This window comes from Lucilia cuprina, chromosome 3, assembly GCF_022045245.1.
Source record: "Lucilia cuprina isolate Lc7/37 chromosome 3, ASM2204524v1, whole genome shotgun sequence".
Classification (NCBI taxonomy): Eukaryota; Metazoa; Arthropoda; class Insecta; order Diptera; family Calliphoridae; genus Lucilia; species Lucilia cuprina.
The window spans coordinates 17,620,375-17,639,789 of record NC_060951.1 but is presented as its reverse complement, the minus strand read 5'-3'; the positions used below and the strand labels follow the sequence as shown (position 1 = coordinate 17,639,789).

General features: G+C 33.9%; 1 protein-coding gene across 3 annotated transcripts in view; it reads left to right on the top strand.

Moving 5' to 3' along the window:
• The first annotated feature begins 6,614 nt into the window (after positions 1 to 6,614).
• LOC111684476 (protein unc-119 homolog) overlaps positions 6,615 to 19,415 on the top strand; it is a 36,553-nt gene continuing 23,752 nt past the window's right edge. For 2 of the 3 annotated variants that reach the window (XM_046946167.1, XM_023446652.2), the window contains exons 1-2: positions 6,617 to 7,165; positions 7,229 to 7,401. In XM_046946167.1, coding sequence (XP_046802123.1) covers positions 6,777 to 7,165; positions 7,229 to 7,401 — 562 coding nt within the window. In that variant the 5' untranslated portion in view covers positions 6,617 to 6,776. Of the gene's footprint in view, positions 7,166 to 7,228; positions 7,402 to 7,490; positions 7,611 to 19,415 lie in introns of those variants that run through there. The other variant, XM_046946168.1, reaches the window with a different exon arrangement.

Below are 19,415 nucleotides of genomic sequence, written 5' to 3'. Positions count from 1 at the left end.
CAAATCTAAACAATATTAGCAAAATTTGTTCAGCGTGAAAAATAACCAATCCCAGGCGAATTCACATAAGGTGATGGCCAAGGCGAATTCAGATAAGGTGGTGGCAGTTCTGAAACAACATTTCCCATGTATTTTTTTTAGCTTTTGGTTCGTAAATGTCAAAAACCATAAGTACGGCGAATTCATTTGATGAAAAATTTTTGTAAAATGTTTATATTATATTAAAAAATAACGATAAATATATTAAAACTTGTGAGGAAAATATATTCTGAATTGAATAATGTTTGTTTCAAACGAAAATTTCTATTCCGGCAGATTAATTTGCAAAATTTAAGTAAGTGCCTAAAGTTAAATAAAACTTAATTTTTTGTGAAAAATAAACATAAAAAAGTAGATATCATGAAAATATATTACGAATGAATGAATATTTGTTGCGAATGGATAATTCTACTCCAGCGGAGTAATTTTCAATATTTGGCCATAATGTAACAGCCGCCAGACGGGTAAATACCTCATATGGGTTTTGTTATAAAAAACGTTCCGGAACAGACTTTTTTTTAGTTAATCTCTTTATGTACATAGTGTATATATAAAACAATATTGTTTAATTTGTTAACATTTAATAGATTTCAAAATTAAGCCATAACGTAGAAGTCAGTTGTCGCCAGCTGGGTAAATACTTCATATGCGTTTCTTAATATTAAGTGTTCAGGAAGAGATTTTTTTAGTTAATCACGTTATCTACACAATTAATATAAAATATAAAATAATATTGTGAAATATGTTAACATTAAATAGAAAAAAATATTTTTATTATATAATATATTTGTATACCTACCAATTATACCACTATTTAAATAAAATGATATTTGTTTACGAGATGCTTGGTATATTCACATAAATAATTTAAAATAATAACGAAGTTTTTCTCCGTTTATAGGACATTTTTAAATATAAAAATTTAAACAATAACAAACTTTGACAGCTACGTAAACCAGGCAACAACAACATTTTACATGTATTTTCTCTGCAAGAAATGTATGACCGAAACTAACACATACAAAATTATTTTACTAAACATTTTCAAAATTTTTCTTTAAAAATTGCTAAAATCAATAACGACGGTCAAATGACCGGTAAAATGACTATTGATGTACTCAATGTGCGATAAAGGGTTTCATTTGCATATGAAAGAGTGAAACAACTACATTTAACTGTTACTGTGTTTTCCGTCGTATACATTAATTATTTCCGTTAAAGTCAAACAACAAACAAGAAGAGAAAAATTAAAAAATTTAAGACTAAATAAACATTTTTAAAGAAAAATTTTGAAAGTGTGTTAGTAAAATCATTTTATATGTGTTAGTTTCGTTCATACATTTCTTGTAGGGCAAGTAAATCAAAGCGAATTTTTGTTAAACAAAAAAGGTTTATGCATATGAATTTGTTTGTAATTTAATTTGATGTTTAAACTTTTAAAGATTAAAAATTTTAAAAATACCCTAATCACACAATTTCACTTAAATCACAAATTTTACATGTACAAAATGAAACCAGTTTTGCATTTACAAAATGAAAACAAAGTTTAACATTTACAAAATGTAAACAAAGTTTGACATTTATTCTACACCACGGTGAAAAATTAACATAGTAGCAAAAAAACGATTATCTGTTCTGATAATACTATCTATTACCCCATTTACACATACAGGAAATCTATTTTATTTCATTTAAAATCTTTTTTAAACTCTAGACCGTTTACACTTCCTATTTTTGTCATTTAGGAAGATTTCATTTTTTCTAAAATTTCTTGAAATAAGAAGGAAAAATTGAAAATTTATTAATTAATAAGAAGGAATAATTGAATATTTATTAATATTTTATTTATAATAAAAAATTGATATTGATATAACATTACCTTTTATTTTAAATAAAGTTTTCATTCATGTTTTTCAATTTATTAAAATTTTGTCGACATTTTAATTATTGTTTCCTCTTTTTGTTTTTTTTTTCTTGTACCGCGTCGTATTTTTTAGTATTATTCAGAAAAAAAAAACAGAGTTGCATCACTAAATACTATTAGATTTTGAGTAAATTTTAACGAAATCTAGTTACGAAGTATATTTTGTTTTGTATGGGAAATCTAGTTAAAATCAACTAGATTTCACTCGAAATCTCATAAGTACTAGATTTTGTGTATGTGTAAATGGGGTATTAGCCCTTGTCTATATTAGAAAAATATATATCACGATACTCAACAAAACGTCGGCAGAAAAAATTTCAGTTTTTTGTTAAGTTAATGCATATTAGGGTTCTATAAATCGACTTTCGAATAATCGAACAATCGACTTTTTGACGCATATAAAGAAAACAATCCGACGAAAAATAAACAAACCGTATGAGTTGTTTTAAAAAAAAAAATATTTTTTTTGGTGTGGTGAGTTATTTTTGATTACAAATATGTGTTTCTGCAAGTGGAAAAGACGCAAAAACACGCTTTCATTATTTACATTTTCAATATGTGTTTATGCACGTGGACAAAAATCAAAAAAAATTGATTTTCATGATTTACATTAAAAAAAATATTTTTGATCAATTAAAATATGTATATAAATGTGGAAAGGAACAAATCTGATAAAATGTAAATATATTTGGGATTATATCGTTACAGAATGCCTTTTAATAAAAAACATTAAAAAAATGTTACTATGGTCATATATAGAAAATGATATATAAATAATATCGGACGATCTTGTGCACGATAAAAACCTATATAGAACTTTAAGTTGGAAGTGTAGAAATCGGATGGCATACATTTTTTCCGGATTTCATCGTTCTAAGGTGTGTACTACAACAACAAACTTTTTTTTACAAAAAGTGTTACTATAGCCGTATATATAAAATGATATGTAACTGCTATCGGACGATCTTGTGCACGATAAAAACTTTAAATTGGAAGTGTAGAAATCGGATGGCATACATATTTTTCCAGATTTCATCGTTCTAGGGTGTGTACTACAACAACAAACTTTTTTTTTTACAAAAAATGTTACTATAGCCGTATATATAAAATGATATATAAGTGCTATCGGACGATCTTGTGCACGATAAAAACCTATATAGAACTTTAAGTTGGAAGTATAGAAATCGGATGGCATATATTTTTTCCGGATTTCATCGTTCTAGGGTATGTACTACAACAACAAACTTTTTTTACAAAAAATGTTTCTATAGCCGTATATATAAAATGATATATAAGTGCTATCGGACGATCTTGTGCACGATAAAAACCTATATAGAAGTTTTAGATATTTGTAAACAATAATAACTCACCACACCAAAAAAATGTTTATTTGAATAAAACAGCTGTTACGGTTTGTTTTATTTTTCGTCGGGTTGTTTTATTTATGTGCGTTTCTTAACGGGTATTCATTTTCGCCTTTTTGCATTATATGAAAAGTCGATTTTTCGACTATATGTGTTTTATAAATAGTCGACTTTTCGGCTTTTTTCGTCTTTAGACTTTTTCAACCTTTTCCGACTTTTCGACTTTTTTCGACTTTTTCCGACTTTTCGACTTTTCGAATTTTTACGACTTTTCGACTTTTATAACAAAGTCGACTTTTCGACCCTTTTAACAGACGATAGTCGAGTTATAGACTTTTTCGACAAAAAGTCGATTGTTTGATTATTCGAAAGTCGATTTATAGAACCTTAATAAATAGCTCTCAAATACCTTTCAAATGATGTATGCTGTAACTTAAATCAATAACCCATTGAGAACCAGAGTAAATTTTTATATATTATTCTTTTATTTTTTTAAATACCGTTATCCCAAAAATGAATCGATGTAAGGAAAGAAATGGGTAAATGTATGTATGTATGTATGTATGTATGTATGTATGTATGTATGTATGTATGTATGTATGTATGTATGTATGTGTGTGTGTATGAAAAAATATTTTTCTTAAATAACATATTTGTATACATACAAATTATGCCATTATTAAAATAACATAATATTTGATTACGAGATGCTTGGTATTGATTAACACCACTTTATATTAATTCGCCTTGGCACAAGACAAATTCAGAATAATTGGTGGCCAAGGCGAATTCATAAGGTGGAGTTAATCAATCAAGATATATTAATTATAAGGTAGTGTTATCAGAACAGCTGATCGTTTTTTGCTACTATGTTCTTTTTTCGCCGTGGTGTAGAATTAATGTCAAACTTTGTTTACATTTTGTAAATGTCAAACTTTGTTTTAATTTTGTTAATGTCAAATTTGTGATTAAAGACAAAATTTATGTTGTTAAATTCGTTTATGTTTTAAAACCAATAATAATACTACACGAAATTAGTTTTATTTTTAAAAACATCAAATTAAATTACAAACAGATTCAAATTTATAAACATTTTTTGTTTAACAAAAATTGGCTTTGATTTATTTGTCAGCTGTTTTTGACATTTTTCCCTGACAGCCAATTCGCCTTCAAGTGCAGGCACAATGTCAAACTACATATAAAAAAATATAACCAATTCGCTCGGTATTCTGAATTCGCCGATGACTCTACCTTATAAAATTAATATACCTTGTAATCAGTCATCTGATAATATTTTTCTTAATTCGCCTGGTTTACGTAGCTGTCAAAGTTTGTTTTTGTTTACATTTTTATATTTAAGAATATCTGTTAAAAAGAGAAAAACTTCGTTAACATTTTAAATTATTTATGTAAAAAATCTGAAAATACCAAGCATCTCAAAAACAAATATCATTATTGGTATGTATACAAATATGTCATTTAAGAAAAATATTTATTTATATTAAATGTTAACTTATCACACAATATTGCTTTATATTTTATATTAAAATTGTGTAGATAACGTGATTAACTACAAAAATCTCTTCCGGAACACTTAATATTAAGTAACGCATATGAAATATTTACCCAGCTGGCGGCAGCTGACTTCTATGTTGTGGCTTAATTTGAAATCTATTAAATGTTTACAAATTAAACAATATTGCTTTATATATACACTATGTAGATAAAGAGATTAACTAAAAAAAGTCTGTTCCGGAACGCTTAATATAACAAAACCCATATGAGGTATTTACCCATCCGGCGGCTGTTACATTATGGCCAAATTTAAAAATTACTCCACCGGAGTATAATTATCCATTCGCAACAAATATTCATTCATTCATAATATAATATTTTCATGAATATATACCTTTTTATGTTTATTTTTCACAAAAAATTAAGTTTTACTAAACTTCAGGCAATCACTTAAATTTTGCAAATTAAGGTGCCGAAATAGTATTTTTCGTTTGAAATAAAAATTATTCAATTCAGAATATATTTTCCTCATAAATTTTAATATGTTTATCTATATTTTTTAATATAATATAAACATTTTTCAAAAATTTTTAATCAAATGAATTCGCCCTTTTTATGGTTTTTGGCATCTACCCTACAAGAAATGTATGACCGAAACTAACACATACAAAATGATTTCACTAATACTCTTGCAACATTTTTTTTATAAAATGCTAAAAAAATAGTTAATGGATAATTCCATCAATAATGACAGTCAAATGACCGGTAAAATGACTGTTGATGTACCCAATGTGTGGTAAAGGGTTTCATTTGCATATGAAAGAGTGAAACAACTACTTTTGACTGTTACTGTGTTTTAGATTTATATTTTCGACGTTATAAATTAATTATTTCTGTAAGAGCCAAGATCAAGAAGCGAAAAATTAAAAAAAAATACAAAGACTACCTATAAATTATTAAAAACAAAAAGAATTATTATAACAGAATTTAAAAATAGTGCAGGAGGTGGAGCTGAAGACAAACACTTCGGAGTTTAATCAATCTATGGTAACATAATTACTTATTTTTAATTTTTATATTTCGATATTTATATGTATTTCTTACAGACAACTTATTACCACTTAAATTAAAAGGAGCATCAGCGGATTTAAGATCTTGCGAGGTATGTAAAATTGTGAAATGATTGTTAATTTATGTACATACTTATTATATTAATAAAATTAACAAATATATATATCTTGAAATATTAATAAATTGTGTTTTATTATAAATTGGTATAGCCGTCACATTTGACGGATATATTCATCAAATACGATTAGTCAAAAATGACCGATAAATACATCATTTTTAATTTGTTAACTTTGATAGATATATTCATCAAGCATGATCAGTCTATCCTGACTAATATCTATGTCATCCATGGTTAGTAAAAAACAAAAGAGTGAGGAGCTCATATATATGTTTTAAAGTCGATAGAATTCATAAGTGCAAGGGAGAAGAAAAATCATATGTACACAAATGTTTCCATCACTTTTGTCCATTTGCCTTAAGAAACTAATAGAAATTTTGCTTTACGCTGTGATAGAAATAATACATCATTAGTGCCAGTCAAATGACTGTCACTGTTCTTGTAGGAACCAAATGCAAAAACATAATACATGATAAATTTTGTTGCAGAACTGCCACCACCTTATCTCAATTCGCCTAGTCTTTTACCATCTCCTTGTATGAATTCGCCTTGGTCTATATAACAACTGATAACTAATTTTTGTTTGTTCTGTTAGCTTACGGGTTGTAAAAAAGTAGAAGATAAAAATTCACTGTGTTTTCAAATATATTTAATTTTATTAGGTTGAAATGATTTTTTTTCTTAAATCGTTAAATATTTTGTATAACCAATAGGATTATTTAAAAACTGAAACAAACATATAATAATGAGCGTTATTGGCAAACAATTAAATGCTCTACAATCAACTAATAAATCAAACTCGGTTGAGAATGATAAAATAATACATATTTGTTCTATTACTCCAGAAAATGTCTTATCACTTAATAAAATAAGCGAAGATTACTTATGCTCCCCTAGTGCAAACATATATGACATTGATTTTACTCGTTTTAAAATTCGTGATATGGAAAGTGGTGCAGTTCTTTTTGAAATAGCAAAACCACCAAGTGAACAGTTTAACGACAGTAATGTAGATTCAATGACAGCAGCGGCCGAAGAACTTAGTTTGGAGGAGGGCTCGGATCCAAATGCTGGGAGATATGTTCGCTATCAATTTACCCCAGCATTTCTTAATCTAAAAACTGTTGGTGCAACGTAATATTATTTTTAATTTTGTTTATTATTTATACCTATCTAACAAATACATTTTATTTCTAGTGTTGAATTTACTGTGGGAAGCAACCCCGTAAACAACTTTAGAATGATTGAACGCCATTTCTTCCGAGACAGATTGTTAAAGACGTTTGATTTTGAGTTTGGATATTGTATGCCACATTCTAAAAATAGTTGTGAACATATATACGAATTTCCAATTCTTCCACCAGATCTTAGTAAGTTTTTAATTTATTGTATATTCATAGTTGTGTTTTCTTTTCGAAATTTTCTAACTATAGTTTTTTTATACCATGTCTCTAACTAGGTATAACCAATACGAATAAAACAGTATGAATGCTAATGATTTATTTGACAGCATTTCAAGTTTTGCTCAGTTTGGACAAAAACTTAATTAAAAAATATTTCCACACCAAAAAAATTTAAACAAATTTGATATTTTTTTCCAATTTGGTCTGAAATCTAGCAATTTATAACAATTTAAATTTACACCCAACTGTGGTTGGGTATCATCTTGTCGGTCTAGTTTAACTATACTTTCCGACTTGTTTAACTTAAATAATTGGCGTAACCAAGGAAATATGTACAAAGGTGTTCCAAAAATATCGATATTTCTGAAGGGTCTTTTTTACATTAAATAAGTAAATATTTATATATTTTGTTAATATAATAAATATTAAATTATTATGAAAGAAAATGATCTTTCATAATAAAAGTCTCTCATTTCAGCGAATATCTCGCTTAAGCTGCCTACACACTTTGATAGAAGTCGTTAGATTTTGATTTCATACCTACTGCCAAACAAAATAAAGTGAAAATTGGTATGGTTATCATAAAAATCAAATTGAAAATATATATTATTTTAGTGTTTAAATAACTAGAGTACCTGTAATAACTACTTTTGTAGTTAAAAATGTTCAAAAAGCAGCAAATAATTTACTATTACTACTGCTACATTTAGATTTTGGTAGCATTAGTTATAGATGTAGCAAACAAATAAAAATTTTAATAGCAGTAGTAGAGTCATTGGTATTTAAATATTTTAATGTAGCAGTTGAATACTTCAAATAGTAGCACTAAATATTTTCTTCCAGTAGCAATAAATGTTATTATATTTTTCAACAATCAGAAATTTGGTAGCATTGCTACTCTATTTAGGTAGCAGTTCTTGGTAGCAATGCTACCTAAAATTTTGGTAGCATAAAAAATAAATTTTTTATTAAAATACGAAAAAAAAAAATTACGTCATTCAGCAAAAGGCACAAACTGCGGGATAATATTATAGGTGTTTAGCTCCAAGTCTAAGTCTAAGGGATGTAGTTTTCCGCAGATTACATACTGCTCTCAAAGGGAGAATGGTTTTAAAGCAGACCATGAACTGGGCCCCTTAAAGAAGGACATGGTCATAAATGACCCAACCACAAACTGGTGTATTTAAATTTAGTATGTATATTAAAGTAGACGTAAATATATTCTTGTGAGCATTTGAAGTGATATTCAAACAAACGTTAAGAAGCGTTAGACCACGTAGTGTTTTGTAAATTTGCGATATGTGATTCAAAGTCCCTGGGATTGGCTGGTTCTGTCAGAATCCAGCCAAATACAGTTTTTTGTGCCAATAATGATCCTAATATATTTTGCTGTAAGATTTGAATCCGCCAAACGAAAATCGAAACCAATTTCCTAAATCGAAACCAATTTCCAAAGGACAATATTTAGAAACTCCAATAACTACATTATTGATGCCAGAAACTTGAGCGTGTGCAGAATGCGTGGGAAGTTTTAACCTTTTCCGTAATCGTTCAGAAATGTAAGAGCATTCCGAACCCGAATCAATTAAAGCGCGGACCTGATACTTATTGTTATTATGAATTATATTTACCGTAGCTGTCCCTAATAGAACAGACTGGTTTTGACTAGTATGAAATACTTGTGAATTGGACGTTACATTATTGGACGTATATGATTGTTGGTAGTGGGAGTTAGTATGTCGTAGAACCGCACCAGAGTTCTGTTCCGTAGAAACAGTAGGTCTTTCAACCACAGAATTTTCTAAATGTTGTAAATGAAGCATCGAGTGATGTCGATTATTGCATATATAACAATTATTATTTATTTTGCAACTTCTGGCAGTATGTATCCCGGAAAGACAATTAGTGCAGAAGTTATGCTCATTCACTGTTGAAATTCTATCAGATATTGAAAGACTTTTAAAACGACGACAATTTCGCAAGTAGTGGGACTGATTAGGACATAAAATAGAAAACAAATTTCCGGAAGAATTGTGATATTGCAATGAAGATTCCATGTTAGTGGAGTTTGTACCTTTAATTTCTTGAAGACATTGCAAAGTCAGAATTCTTTCCTTCAGAAAATTATCTAAATCTTTCCATGAAGTTAAATTTAATTTGTCCTTAATGCCCTGTTCCCATAAATATAAATATAAAGTGCCGTAAGAAAACTATCCATTCCGCACTGTAAGGTTTTGAGTACTGTGATCGACTCCTTGTCAAAGACAGGAAGACTAAATAAAAGCTTTAGTTGGTTATGCACCAACATACGAGGATTCTCGTATGCATTCCTTAAATCGCGCCAGGCTATCTTGAAACGATTGTTTTAGCTTCACCCTCGGCTATCCGTATTAAATGGCAAAGACGTTCTATATTGTTAAGCCTCGAGCTATTAATGTAAATTGCGGTAAATAAATCCCTAAAATCGGGCCGTGAAACATAATCCCCTACGAAAAAGTCGATATCGCATGGAGGGAGCGTCAGATTTTGCTCTGAATTATCGGAATTCAAATTCGCTGTTGGAAGTTCATTAGTTTTTGAAGCGGATTCCAATGTTTTTATTTTCTTAGAAATAGATCCTCCACATTCAATATATTCAAAAGATGTGGCTTGATATTTTTCCGCTACCACTTTAAATTCACTAGACTCTAGAGTGTTAAGACATACTTTGTACGTCGAATTAACTTTGTCCCAAAGTCTTTCTAACTCCCGTTTCCGAATCTCCAACTTAAAAACGTCATGCAATTCATCATCTAAATTATCAAATCTCACGCGGTATGCAACGAGAGCATCCGATGCTCTAATAAACGCATTTAGTGATGTGACCGACATTTTTAATATTTAAAAATTGTAATAAAAATAGATGAAATAATAACTCGTTATTAAACTACGAATTGACTACAAAATTTATATCAACAAACTTGATAATAGTCAAACTGACCGACCGTAGAGTACCCAATATAAGGGAAGAACAAGAATACACCGTAATGTATTTTGTTGGTATAATTTACAGATGTAAATCTGTAAACAAAAGCACAAAAGAAAATGTAATGAAAGACTAATTTATAATAAAATAAGATCAACAATATCGATTTAAATTATTTTCCGTAGGATCAAAAGAATTTAAATATTTTTTTGATATAAATTAAAGTTAAAATTAGTGCAAAATATCTACAAATATAACAAGTTAAACCAATTGAAAAATTACATAAAATATGTGTGTCTTCGCGAAACAACTGTGCTCACAATTGAAATATATTTACGTACCTTATTTCGTAGAAATTTCGTAAAAATTAATAATAAATGTATTTTCGGTGGACTGTATGTTTTCCAAGGGATGATGGAGTGAAGATGCCAAAAATACGTATATGATACACAAAAATCCGGTTCCAACAAAGTTGTAAATAAAGCGGAGCTTAGTAAGATTCTAGCGTCGCAAATAATAGTATTTGCATATGTTATCAAAACAAGTGTAAACCATAAATCGAACTTGAACAATAGGACTTCGATTTGTGGGCCTTCTAATGACATATTTACATATAAATATGCGATATTAATTTCTCATTGCCTTTTCGCAAGATATATTCTAGGAGGACACTATTTCCACTACTAAAAGGATTCATGTACATTTATTAAAGGATTATGTATAAAATTTTGTATGAAAATTTGCTTTATACAATTTCTAATGAATAAGTCAATATCATTTTTATGTAATTTCTTATAAGGATATTTTACAAATCCTTCGACTAAAAATCTTAAGACCATCCACAGGCCTTTTTAAATAAGCATGTAAAATTGAAACGATTTTTCAATGCTACTGGATGAACATGTGTCTATAGAATAATGCCTTTAGTAAGTCCCCAATATTGAACGTTTTTCCCGTTGAGATATGTGGATTTCATAGTTTATTTTTTGTTGTCGAACTTTTTTATTTTTTATATTAGCTTTGTTTCTTTACTTGTCATGTTTGCAGGTTTTTACCAGAAATTGTAAAAGAGCACAAATTTGAGCAATTAAAATAATTTTCTCTTTGCCAGAACTTGCATGTTTTAGCCAGAACATTTTTTCCTGGCAAATAGAAAAAAAATGTCAAATAAATTATTTGTTTAAAAAAATACATTGAAAACAAAAAATATTTGATATTTTTGATTTATTTTCATAAATAAGTATGTGTGATTGTAGTTTTTCAATTTTATTTTAATTTCAATAGAAATTTATATGAATAAACATCAATACAAATTTATTGAAAGAGAAATTTTGTTTTTTCTGTACCCGTACTTTTTATAAGTAAGAAGAGAAAATTCATTAATTCTCTTAAGCCAGAAAATTATGGAACAAATCTATTGCTACCTGAATTATTTGGTAGCAATAGAAGGATAACTAGTAGCAAAGATTTCTATTGCTCCTTTTCAAAAGAAGCAATAAAATTATTTATATTTGTAAGCTACTACACCAATTGTAGTTTATGTTTTATTTAAAACTAGCTAATACCCGATGTGCTTCGCTACTCCAACCAAAATAAATACATAACCAAAAATTGTATTTATTTAGCTACTAAATTATAAAAAGTTGATTATAATTTTTTTTGATGATAATATATTTCATTTAAATTCTGAAATAATAGATTAATGATCTATTTATTTCTTACTTGCAAAAATTTAATATATACTTTTATTCTTAAAAAATAATTCATATTCTTATGCGTTGTCTTACCCACTTAAAGATTTTGAAAATTTTAACCACAATAGTTTTCTAGATTACCAATATGCTACATATGAGAGATGCCCAGAAAATTATTGTAAGTTCGGCAATCTATATCTATCTATGAAAAATTGGAATTATCTAACAGTTTTCAGGATATAAGAAATGTTTTATTTAATTCATATATGTGGTGTCAAGCCCCCCATTAAGAGTCCGCCCGTTATTTTCTAAATGTTCACATGAATGTCGAAGTTATTTATATAGAATTTGAAGATTCTAGATCTAATAGATTCTCAGATAAACGAATTTTTCTATTTTATATGGGGGCTCCCAGCTCCCATAGTAGTTCGCCAATTTAATACCCAAAATGTTTACATGGATGTTAAAATTATTTGTGCAAAATATTAATATTATAACTGCATTATTTTCCAAACTAAACGAATTTTTGTATTTAATTTATATGGGAGGTACCACGCCTAATGCTAGTCCTCCCACATTGTATCCTAAATAATCGTATTGACACTAAAGTGGCCCCGACAAAATTTGAGGACTCCAGCTGTCATATTATCTCAAGATAAACGAATTTTTGTATTTAATTAAAATGGGAGGTATTGATCCCCTTATGGGTAGTCCGCCAATTTATTACCCAAATGTTAACATCGATGTTAAAGTTAGTCGAGCAAAATTTTAAGATTCTAACTGTAACAGTTTCTAGGTTAGGTTAGCAGGCTGTCCCTTGCAGTTCGCATTAGGGGCACACTTGGGTCTATGTTGTGAACCCTTTGTGGTACCTGAAAAGAGAAAGAAAACGGTCGGCGTATTATTACACTTCGACCCATCTACTCTGGTTTCCTATCCAAACCATTTTGTCGCACGAATAAAGGAGTCTTTCCTTCGGATGTCAGCCTCAGATAGATCCGTTAAATCGTGCATGACATTGGCTCCTAGCAGATTCGATCTATGCTCCGCTAGGGCAGGACACTGACAGAGGAAGTGAAGTGGTATCTGTCGATGACCTGGAATCCAATGCAGTCCCACTGTGGAATGTTTCGCCATCTCGTTTAGAGATGCCCGGCATTCTAGGACCAGGTGTAATGTTGTATAAACACCACTTATTGCCCTTAGGGCAGCCTGCCTGTCGGTATAAATTCGAATATCTTCCTGATATATTCGATAAAACCTGAGCCAGTTTGCAGCCCGTTTTATGGCTGATAGTTCAGCCTGAAGTACGCTACATTGGTCAGGAAGTTTAAAAGAAACTTCCGTTCCAGTATGTGCAATATAGAAGCCACCGCCTACGCCATCTTTCGATTTAGAGCCATCGGTGAAGACCTGATACGAACCGTCACGGAGGATAGATTCCATCTCATTTGGGTCGTGTTGAATCGACACTGAAAAGCTTCTATCAAAAGATGGTTTGGGGGTGCAATAATCAATGTTTCCTGGCATTGCTCCTAGGAAGTTGATTATGGTAGAGTGGCCTGACTTAGTCATAAGCCACCTACCGATTGTACTGAGTCTAATCGCTGAGTTGAGGGCAACCTCCTGAGCCATTAGATCAACAGGTAACCAATTCATCATGACAAAGAGAGCCTTTGATGGAGTGGTACGAAGGGCACCTGTTATCATTAGCGCCGCTGCGCGAAGGATTCCTTCAAATCTCTTTCGGTGGACGTCCAATAGTAGGGATTTCCACCAGACGAGTGCTCCATACATCAGTATGGGCTTAACTACCATGTCGAAGAGCCATTTGGTATTCTTAGGATTAATACCCCAGGATTTGCCTATTGCTCTCCTACATGAGTATAGGGCCGCAGCCGCTTTGTCCACTCTGGTTTGAGTGTTCAGATGCCATGATAGTTTTGAATCCAGGATGACTCCTAGATATTTTGCACTATCAGATAACTTTAACTCGACGAGGGAGAGTGAAAGTGGGTAACTTGTATTTCCTGGTGAAGAGAACAAGTTCCGTTTTAGCTGGATTTACGCTTAGTCCGCTGTTTGTACTCCAGGTACTAAGTGATCTAAGGGCAGTTTCCATTCTATGCGATATAGTGTCCAGGTATTTTCCAGATACTATGACAGACACGTCGTCCGCATACGCAATGACCCCAAAGCCCTTGGACCTAAGTTCCATGAGAAGGGGATTCAATGCAAGGTTCCATAGTAATATAGACAGAACTCCACCTTGTGGAGTTCCGCGACTAGCCACTTTCGTGACATTTGCTGCTCCCATTTCCGAGACGATGACCTTTTTAGTCAGTAGTCTCTTTATGAAAGCTTGAATAGGCTGGTTTATTCCCAGTAAAGCCGATATTATCGACTCAGGGTGTACATTATTGAAAACCCCCTCAATATCAAGGAAGGCAACAAGTGTGTACTCCCCCTGCTCTAGAGTCTTTTCTATGTGACCCACTAGCGAGTGTAGCGCAGTCTCAACGGATTTACCTTTCATATAGGCATGTTGGGACGCTGATAAGAGGTCAGGATTGATACTCATTTTCAGATGTATATCAATGATCCTTTCCAGTGTTTTGAGAAGAAAGGAGGACAGACTAATTGGTCTGAAGTCCTTTGGCTTCGTGTGAGAGGTCTTTCCTCCTTTCGGGATAAAGACCACTTTACACTTGGTCCAGGGTTCTGGTATATACGACGATTTTAAGGCAGGCAGTATATAACCGAATTAGCCAAGGCAAATCCGCAGGTATAATACCATCAGGACCCGGTGATTTAAATGGGTCAAAACTCTTAATTGCCCAGTTGATCCTATCTTCATTTATGGATATTTTGGTATCAGCTGGAAGATTTGAGAGCTGCATGTCAATTCTGTTTTCAGGAGATTGACAGCCTGGAAAATGCGTAGCCATTAGAACTTCCAAGGTTTCCTGGCTGCTGGTCGTCCAGTTTCCACATGATTTCTGAATGAAACTCGGGACTGGAGGAGTTGACGATAAGACTTTGCGAAGTCGACTGGTCTCGGAGAAACCTTCTACGCCGCTACAGAAGGTTTTCCAAGATTTGCGCTTTTCATTTCTTATCAGATTTTTGAATCTATTTACAGAGGTCTTGTAAGAAATCCAGTTTCCGGTTTTCTTTGCCTCATTAAATAGCCTTCGCGATTCTCTTCGAGATTTCGCAATGTCCGCAGAGCACCATGGAGGTCTGCTTCTGCCATTTTAGGTCTTTTGTTCACATGCCAGTGAAGTCGCGTGTTCAAAAACGTGGTTTACCGTTTCCACCGCATTTTCTATGTCCGATATATTTTCAATGATCGGTATATTCTGGAGCGAACGTGAGATTAAAGCAGATTGCTTTTCCCAGTCTGTTCTTCTCCTGTTTCTAAAGGGTCTTGTGACCCCTACATTAGCTACGATTTCAAAATCAATATATTGATGGTCAGAGAAGGAGCAGTCGTTCGAGACATGCCATCCCCTGATCCTATCATGATGCATAGTGCTAACTAGCGTGATTTCAAGAACTTCCCTTCTGTTTGAAACAATAAAGGTCGGTTCGGATCCTGTATTTAAAATATCAAGATTATTGCATAGAATGAAGTTAAATATTGACTCACCCCTAGCATTTATATCCGAGCTTCCCCAGACAGTGTCGTGGGCATTTGCATCAGCCCCCATGATGATCGGCATTCCCTTGGAGTTAGCCATCTCAATGGATCTGCAGACCAAGCTGTTTGGTGGTTGGTCGCTGTGGTCGTGAGCCATGTAAGCGGATATTACCAGGCTACAACGGTGTCTTCATCACTGAAATCAGAGAGGATGAAGATGTTAGACTGCTTTTAGCTACTATACAGGATCTAATCTTACCAGATCTTCTTTGTTATAGTAGCTTATAGCTTTTCATGCCTAGTCCGCTCACCCTTTCTTGGTGGATCCAGGGTTCCTGGACTAAGGCGAGCTCCTCCCCACCAACGCCCATACGGAGGAGCATAGCAGCCGAAGCTGCTTTGGAGTGGTGGAAATTAATTTAAGTTAATCTCACCATCTCCTTTTGTGTCAAAGTGCAACACTGTGACATTGGCGTCCTCCTTGTCTGAGGCAAGGAGATCGTCTTCGTCAACTGACAGTTCCACTCCGTCAAAGAAACCCTTAACCAATCGAGAGGTTGATTTAGTGGTACTTTGGCTGAGTGAAACATCAGTCTCGTCGCATGACATCTCTGCAGATGATTGTTCAGGATAGGGATCATCCCTTTCCAGTAGTCCCTTGTCGTCGCCTCGGTAGACACGGAGGAAGATCGACTCGAAGCCGTAGTAGACCTTCCCCTGTTTCTCACGAAGCGGCGCCAGTGACTCCTGGTTCAGAATCACCATAATCCTTCTGGAGCTTCCTACTGGTTGGGAGACCCTGACGACCTTACAATCTTGTGTTGGAAGGTCCGGATTCCCAACCCGTAGGAGTTCCATTATCTCCGCCTTTATTGTGAGGTTCCGCGGAGATTATGGCGGTGGATCTAGGCCTTCGTGGGATCTCGTCCACAGAGACCACTTCCAGCTTAGCGCCTTCCCACGGATCCTTGATATGAGCGACAGCCTGCTTCAGGAGCGAAGCTGAACGCTCATTGGAACAAGCCATTAGTTTCACACGATTGTGAAACCAACCGCCGTCCTCACACTGAGGGGGGTGGGACCAGGGTTCTGTTTAAGAACTTCCCAGAACACCCCCATCAGTTTATTGCGTACTATGTCCCATCTAGATGGGGACATAGCGCCGTCGATGTCACTCCTGTCGATGACAGCACGCGTGAGATGGTCCTTGGCCACCTCACTGAAGGTCCTGTCATGCGGCTTGGGGAGTGACGGTTTTGGACCGTCCCTAAATCCGCAATCGCTGTGGGTTTGGCGCCGGTAACCTTCAGGCTAGCCCGACCCGGTGTCCCCGTCGAACTAGTCTGGGTGGCAGTCGCACTCGACTCACCTTCAGCCTGTCGCCTTCGCCGTGGGAGTAGGGTCTCCGGAGATTATGAGGCCCCTTACCGGATACGCGGGGCACGGTTTTTTCTCGGACATGACATCTTAAGAAATTGTGTATTTTATACTTTCTGCCAAGTATAGAGATTCTGCATTGGTGTTGTTGCAGACCACCTAGCCGCCCAGGGCATAGATTTCGCTTTTGATTGCGCTGAAGTATGGCTTTTAGGTTTCGCGCCTTTCTTCTTTTGACCTTTTCCTGGTGAGTGCAAAAGAGAGTGGTGATTGTCGTGGTAGATGTTACACTTCACCAACGACTTGCATTCATTAGCCAGGTGTTTAGTCGATAAACATCTGTAGCAATGTCGATGTAAAATTACGAATCTAAGCCTCTTTTCGTGAGGCAACTTCCGAAAACTAGCGCACCTATACAGCGGGTGTCTTCCTTTACACTTTTTACATACATTCGAGCCCGAGGATTCCACATTTGATGCTTTTGCGGGTGTGGGAGCTGCTGCCGGGTCTAGATCTGTAGATTCAGAAGACTTCTCAACCGAAGCGGCCTTTAATGCAAGCAACTCTGATGCTGAAGCAGATACCGAAGTAGGGGTTAGCGATGGTGTTAGAGCAGGAACGGGATCCGGTACTGTAGCAGGGACTGGAACAGGGGCTGGATCAACTACTGTAGCCACTTTAGATCCTTGATCCTCTACCTCCATTACTTCCTTGTCGGACTCTAAGAGCGCATCTTCCATTGCAATGGTTAAAGCGTCCATGGTACTAGGAACAACAAAAATTATTTAATATTAATTTTATAAATTTTCATTAGTCAAAACAACTAATTTTGTGATTGGTCGCTTCATTATGCCATTTTCTGTTCGTATGTCAGCGACGCGAACGTGTTCATCACTTCCAGGAAGTCGGAGACATTTGTTAAAATGACCAGGCGTAAGAGCTACTGGCTCATTCGGATCATCACTCATAGGACACAACGGTCTCAAATTAAGACAAGCTTTAATTCTTGCGAGAACCGTCGATAATTCCTCAAAGGTATATTTCACGGACTTAGCTTCTTTACGGAAATGAAGTTTAAAACTTCGAACTCCCGCTTCCCATAAGCCTCCCATATGAAGAGCGCCCGCTGAAATAAATCGCCATGTTAGTCCATTAATACCGTAAGTGGAACACATCCGAGCACGACTTTCTGACAAAAATGTTCTAAAATCCCTTTCTATTTCACGAGAAGCTCTTACAAAGTTCGTTCCGTTGTCGGAAAACATAGTAGTGGGACAAACTCGTCTCGATTAAAAGCAGCCAGGAATCTATCAGTTGATAAATCTGAAGTGACTTCCAAATGAATGGCCTTAGTCGCAAAACAGACAAAAATACAAACGTAGGCCTTTAAAGTTTGACACGATCCACTATTTAAGTTTCTTATGTCAAAAGGTCTAGCAAAGTCGACTCCAGTTGTCGTAAATGGTGGGCCTATCTGAGGTCGTTGGGGGGTTAAGCTGCCATTGTTTGGGTACAGGTGCGCTTACGTCCAGGTACCCAATATTCGATCCTTAAGATCCTGAGCATTAACTGATTTCCACCGTGGATAGAAATCGTATGTATGATCTTAATCAAAAGACGGGTAAAGCGACATGAATATGGCAACAATATGGGATGCCGTTCGGTATAGACTAACGAAGGTGATTTTATCAAACGATCATTAAGTCTCATAACACCCTCATTATCCAGAAATGGATTCAAAGTCAATAAAGGACTTTTCGAAGATAGTTGTCTTTTATCCAAAAGACATTGGTATTCTTCGACAAAATTTACTTTTTGAGCCAAAACTGCCAATCGCAGTTTTACTTTTTTAACCTCAATGTTTGCCACAATAGTAGTCTCAAAGGAATTTCGATTCTTATGAGCCGGGTATTATAGAAAAATCTAAATACATAGGCTAAAACTCGAATTGCCCTACCAAGAGAAGAAAATCTCTCAAGAATGTCTTCATAATTCGAAAAAATGAAGCATGAGATTTTACTGCACGAGCCTCTAAGTCGGTATCTAATAAAGCCAAATTTCCTAGATTCCAGGTAGTGCTTTTTCCCCGAAGCCAATTTGGACCATTCCACCATAGATTGTTCTGTGTTAAATCAGAGGGTGAAATACCCCGACTTCCCATGTCTGCTGGGTTGTCGTCAGATTTGACATGGTGCCAATTATGTCTTCCGACCACTTCCCGAATTTTACAAACTCTATTGGCTACAAAGGTTGCCCATGAACAAGGGTTCTTTTTCAGCCAAGCAAGGACGATTGTAGAATC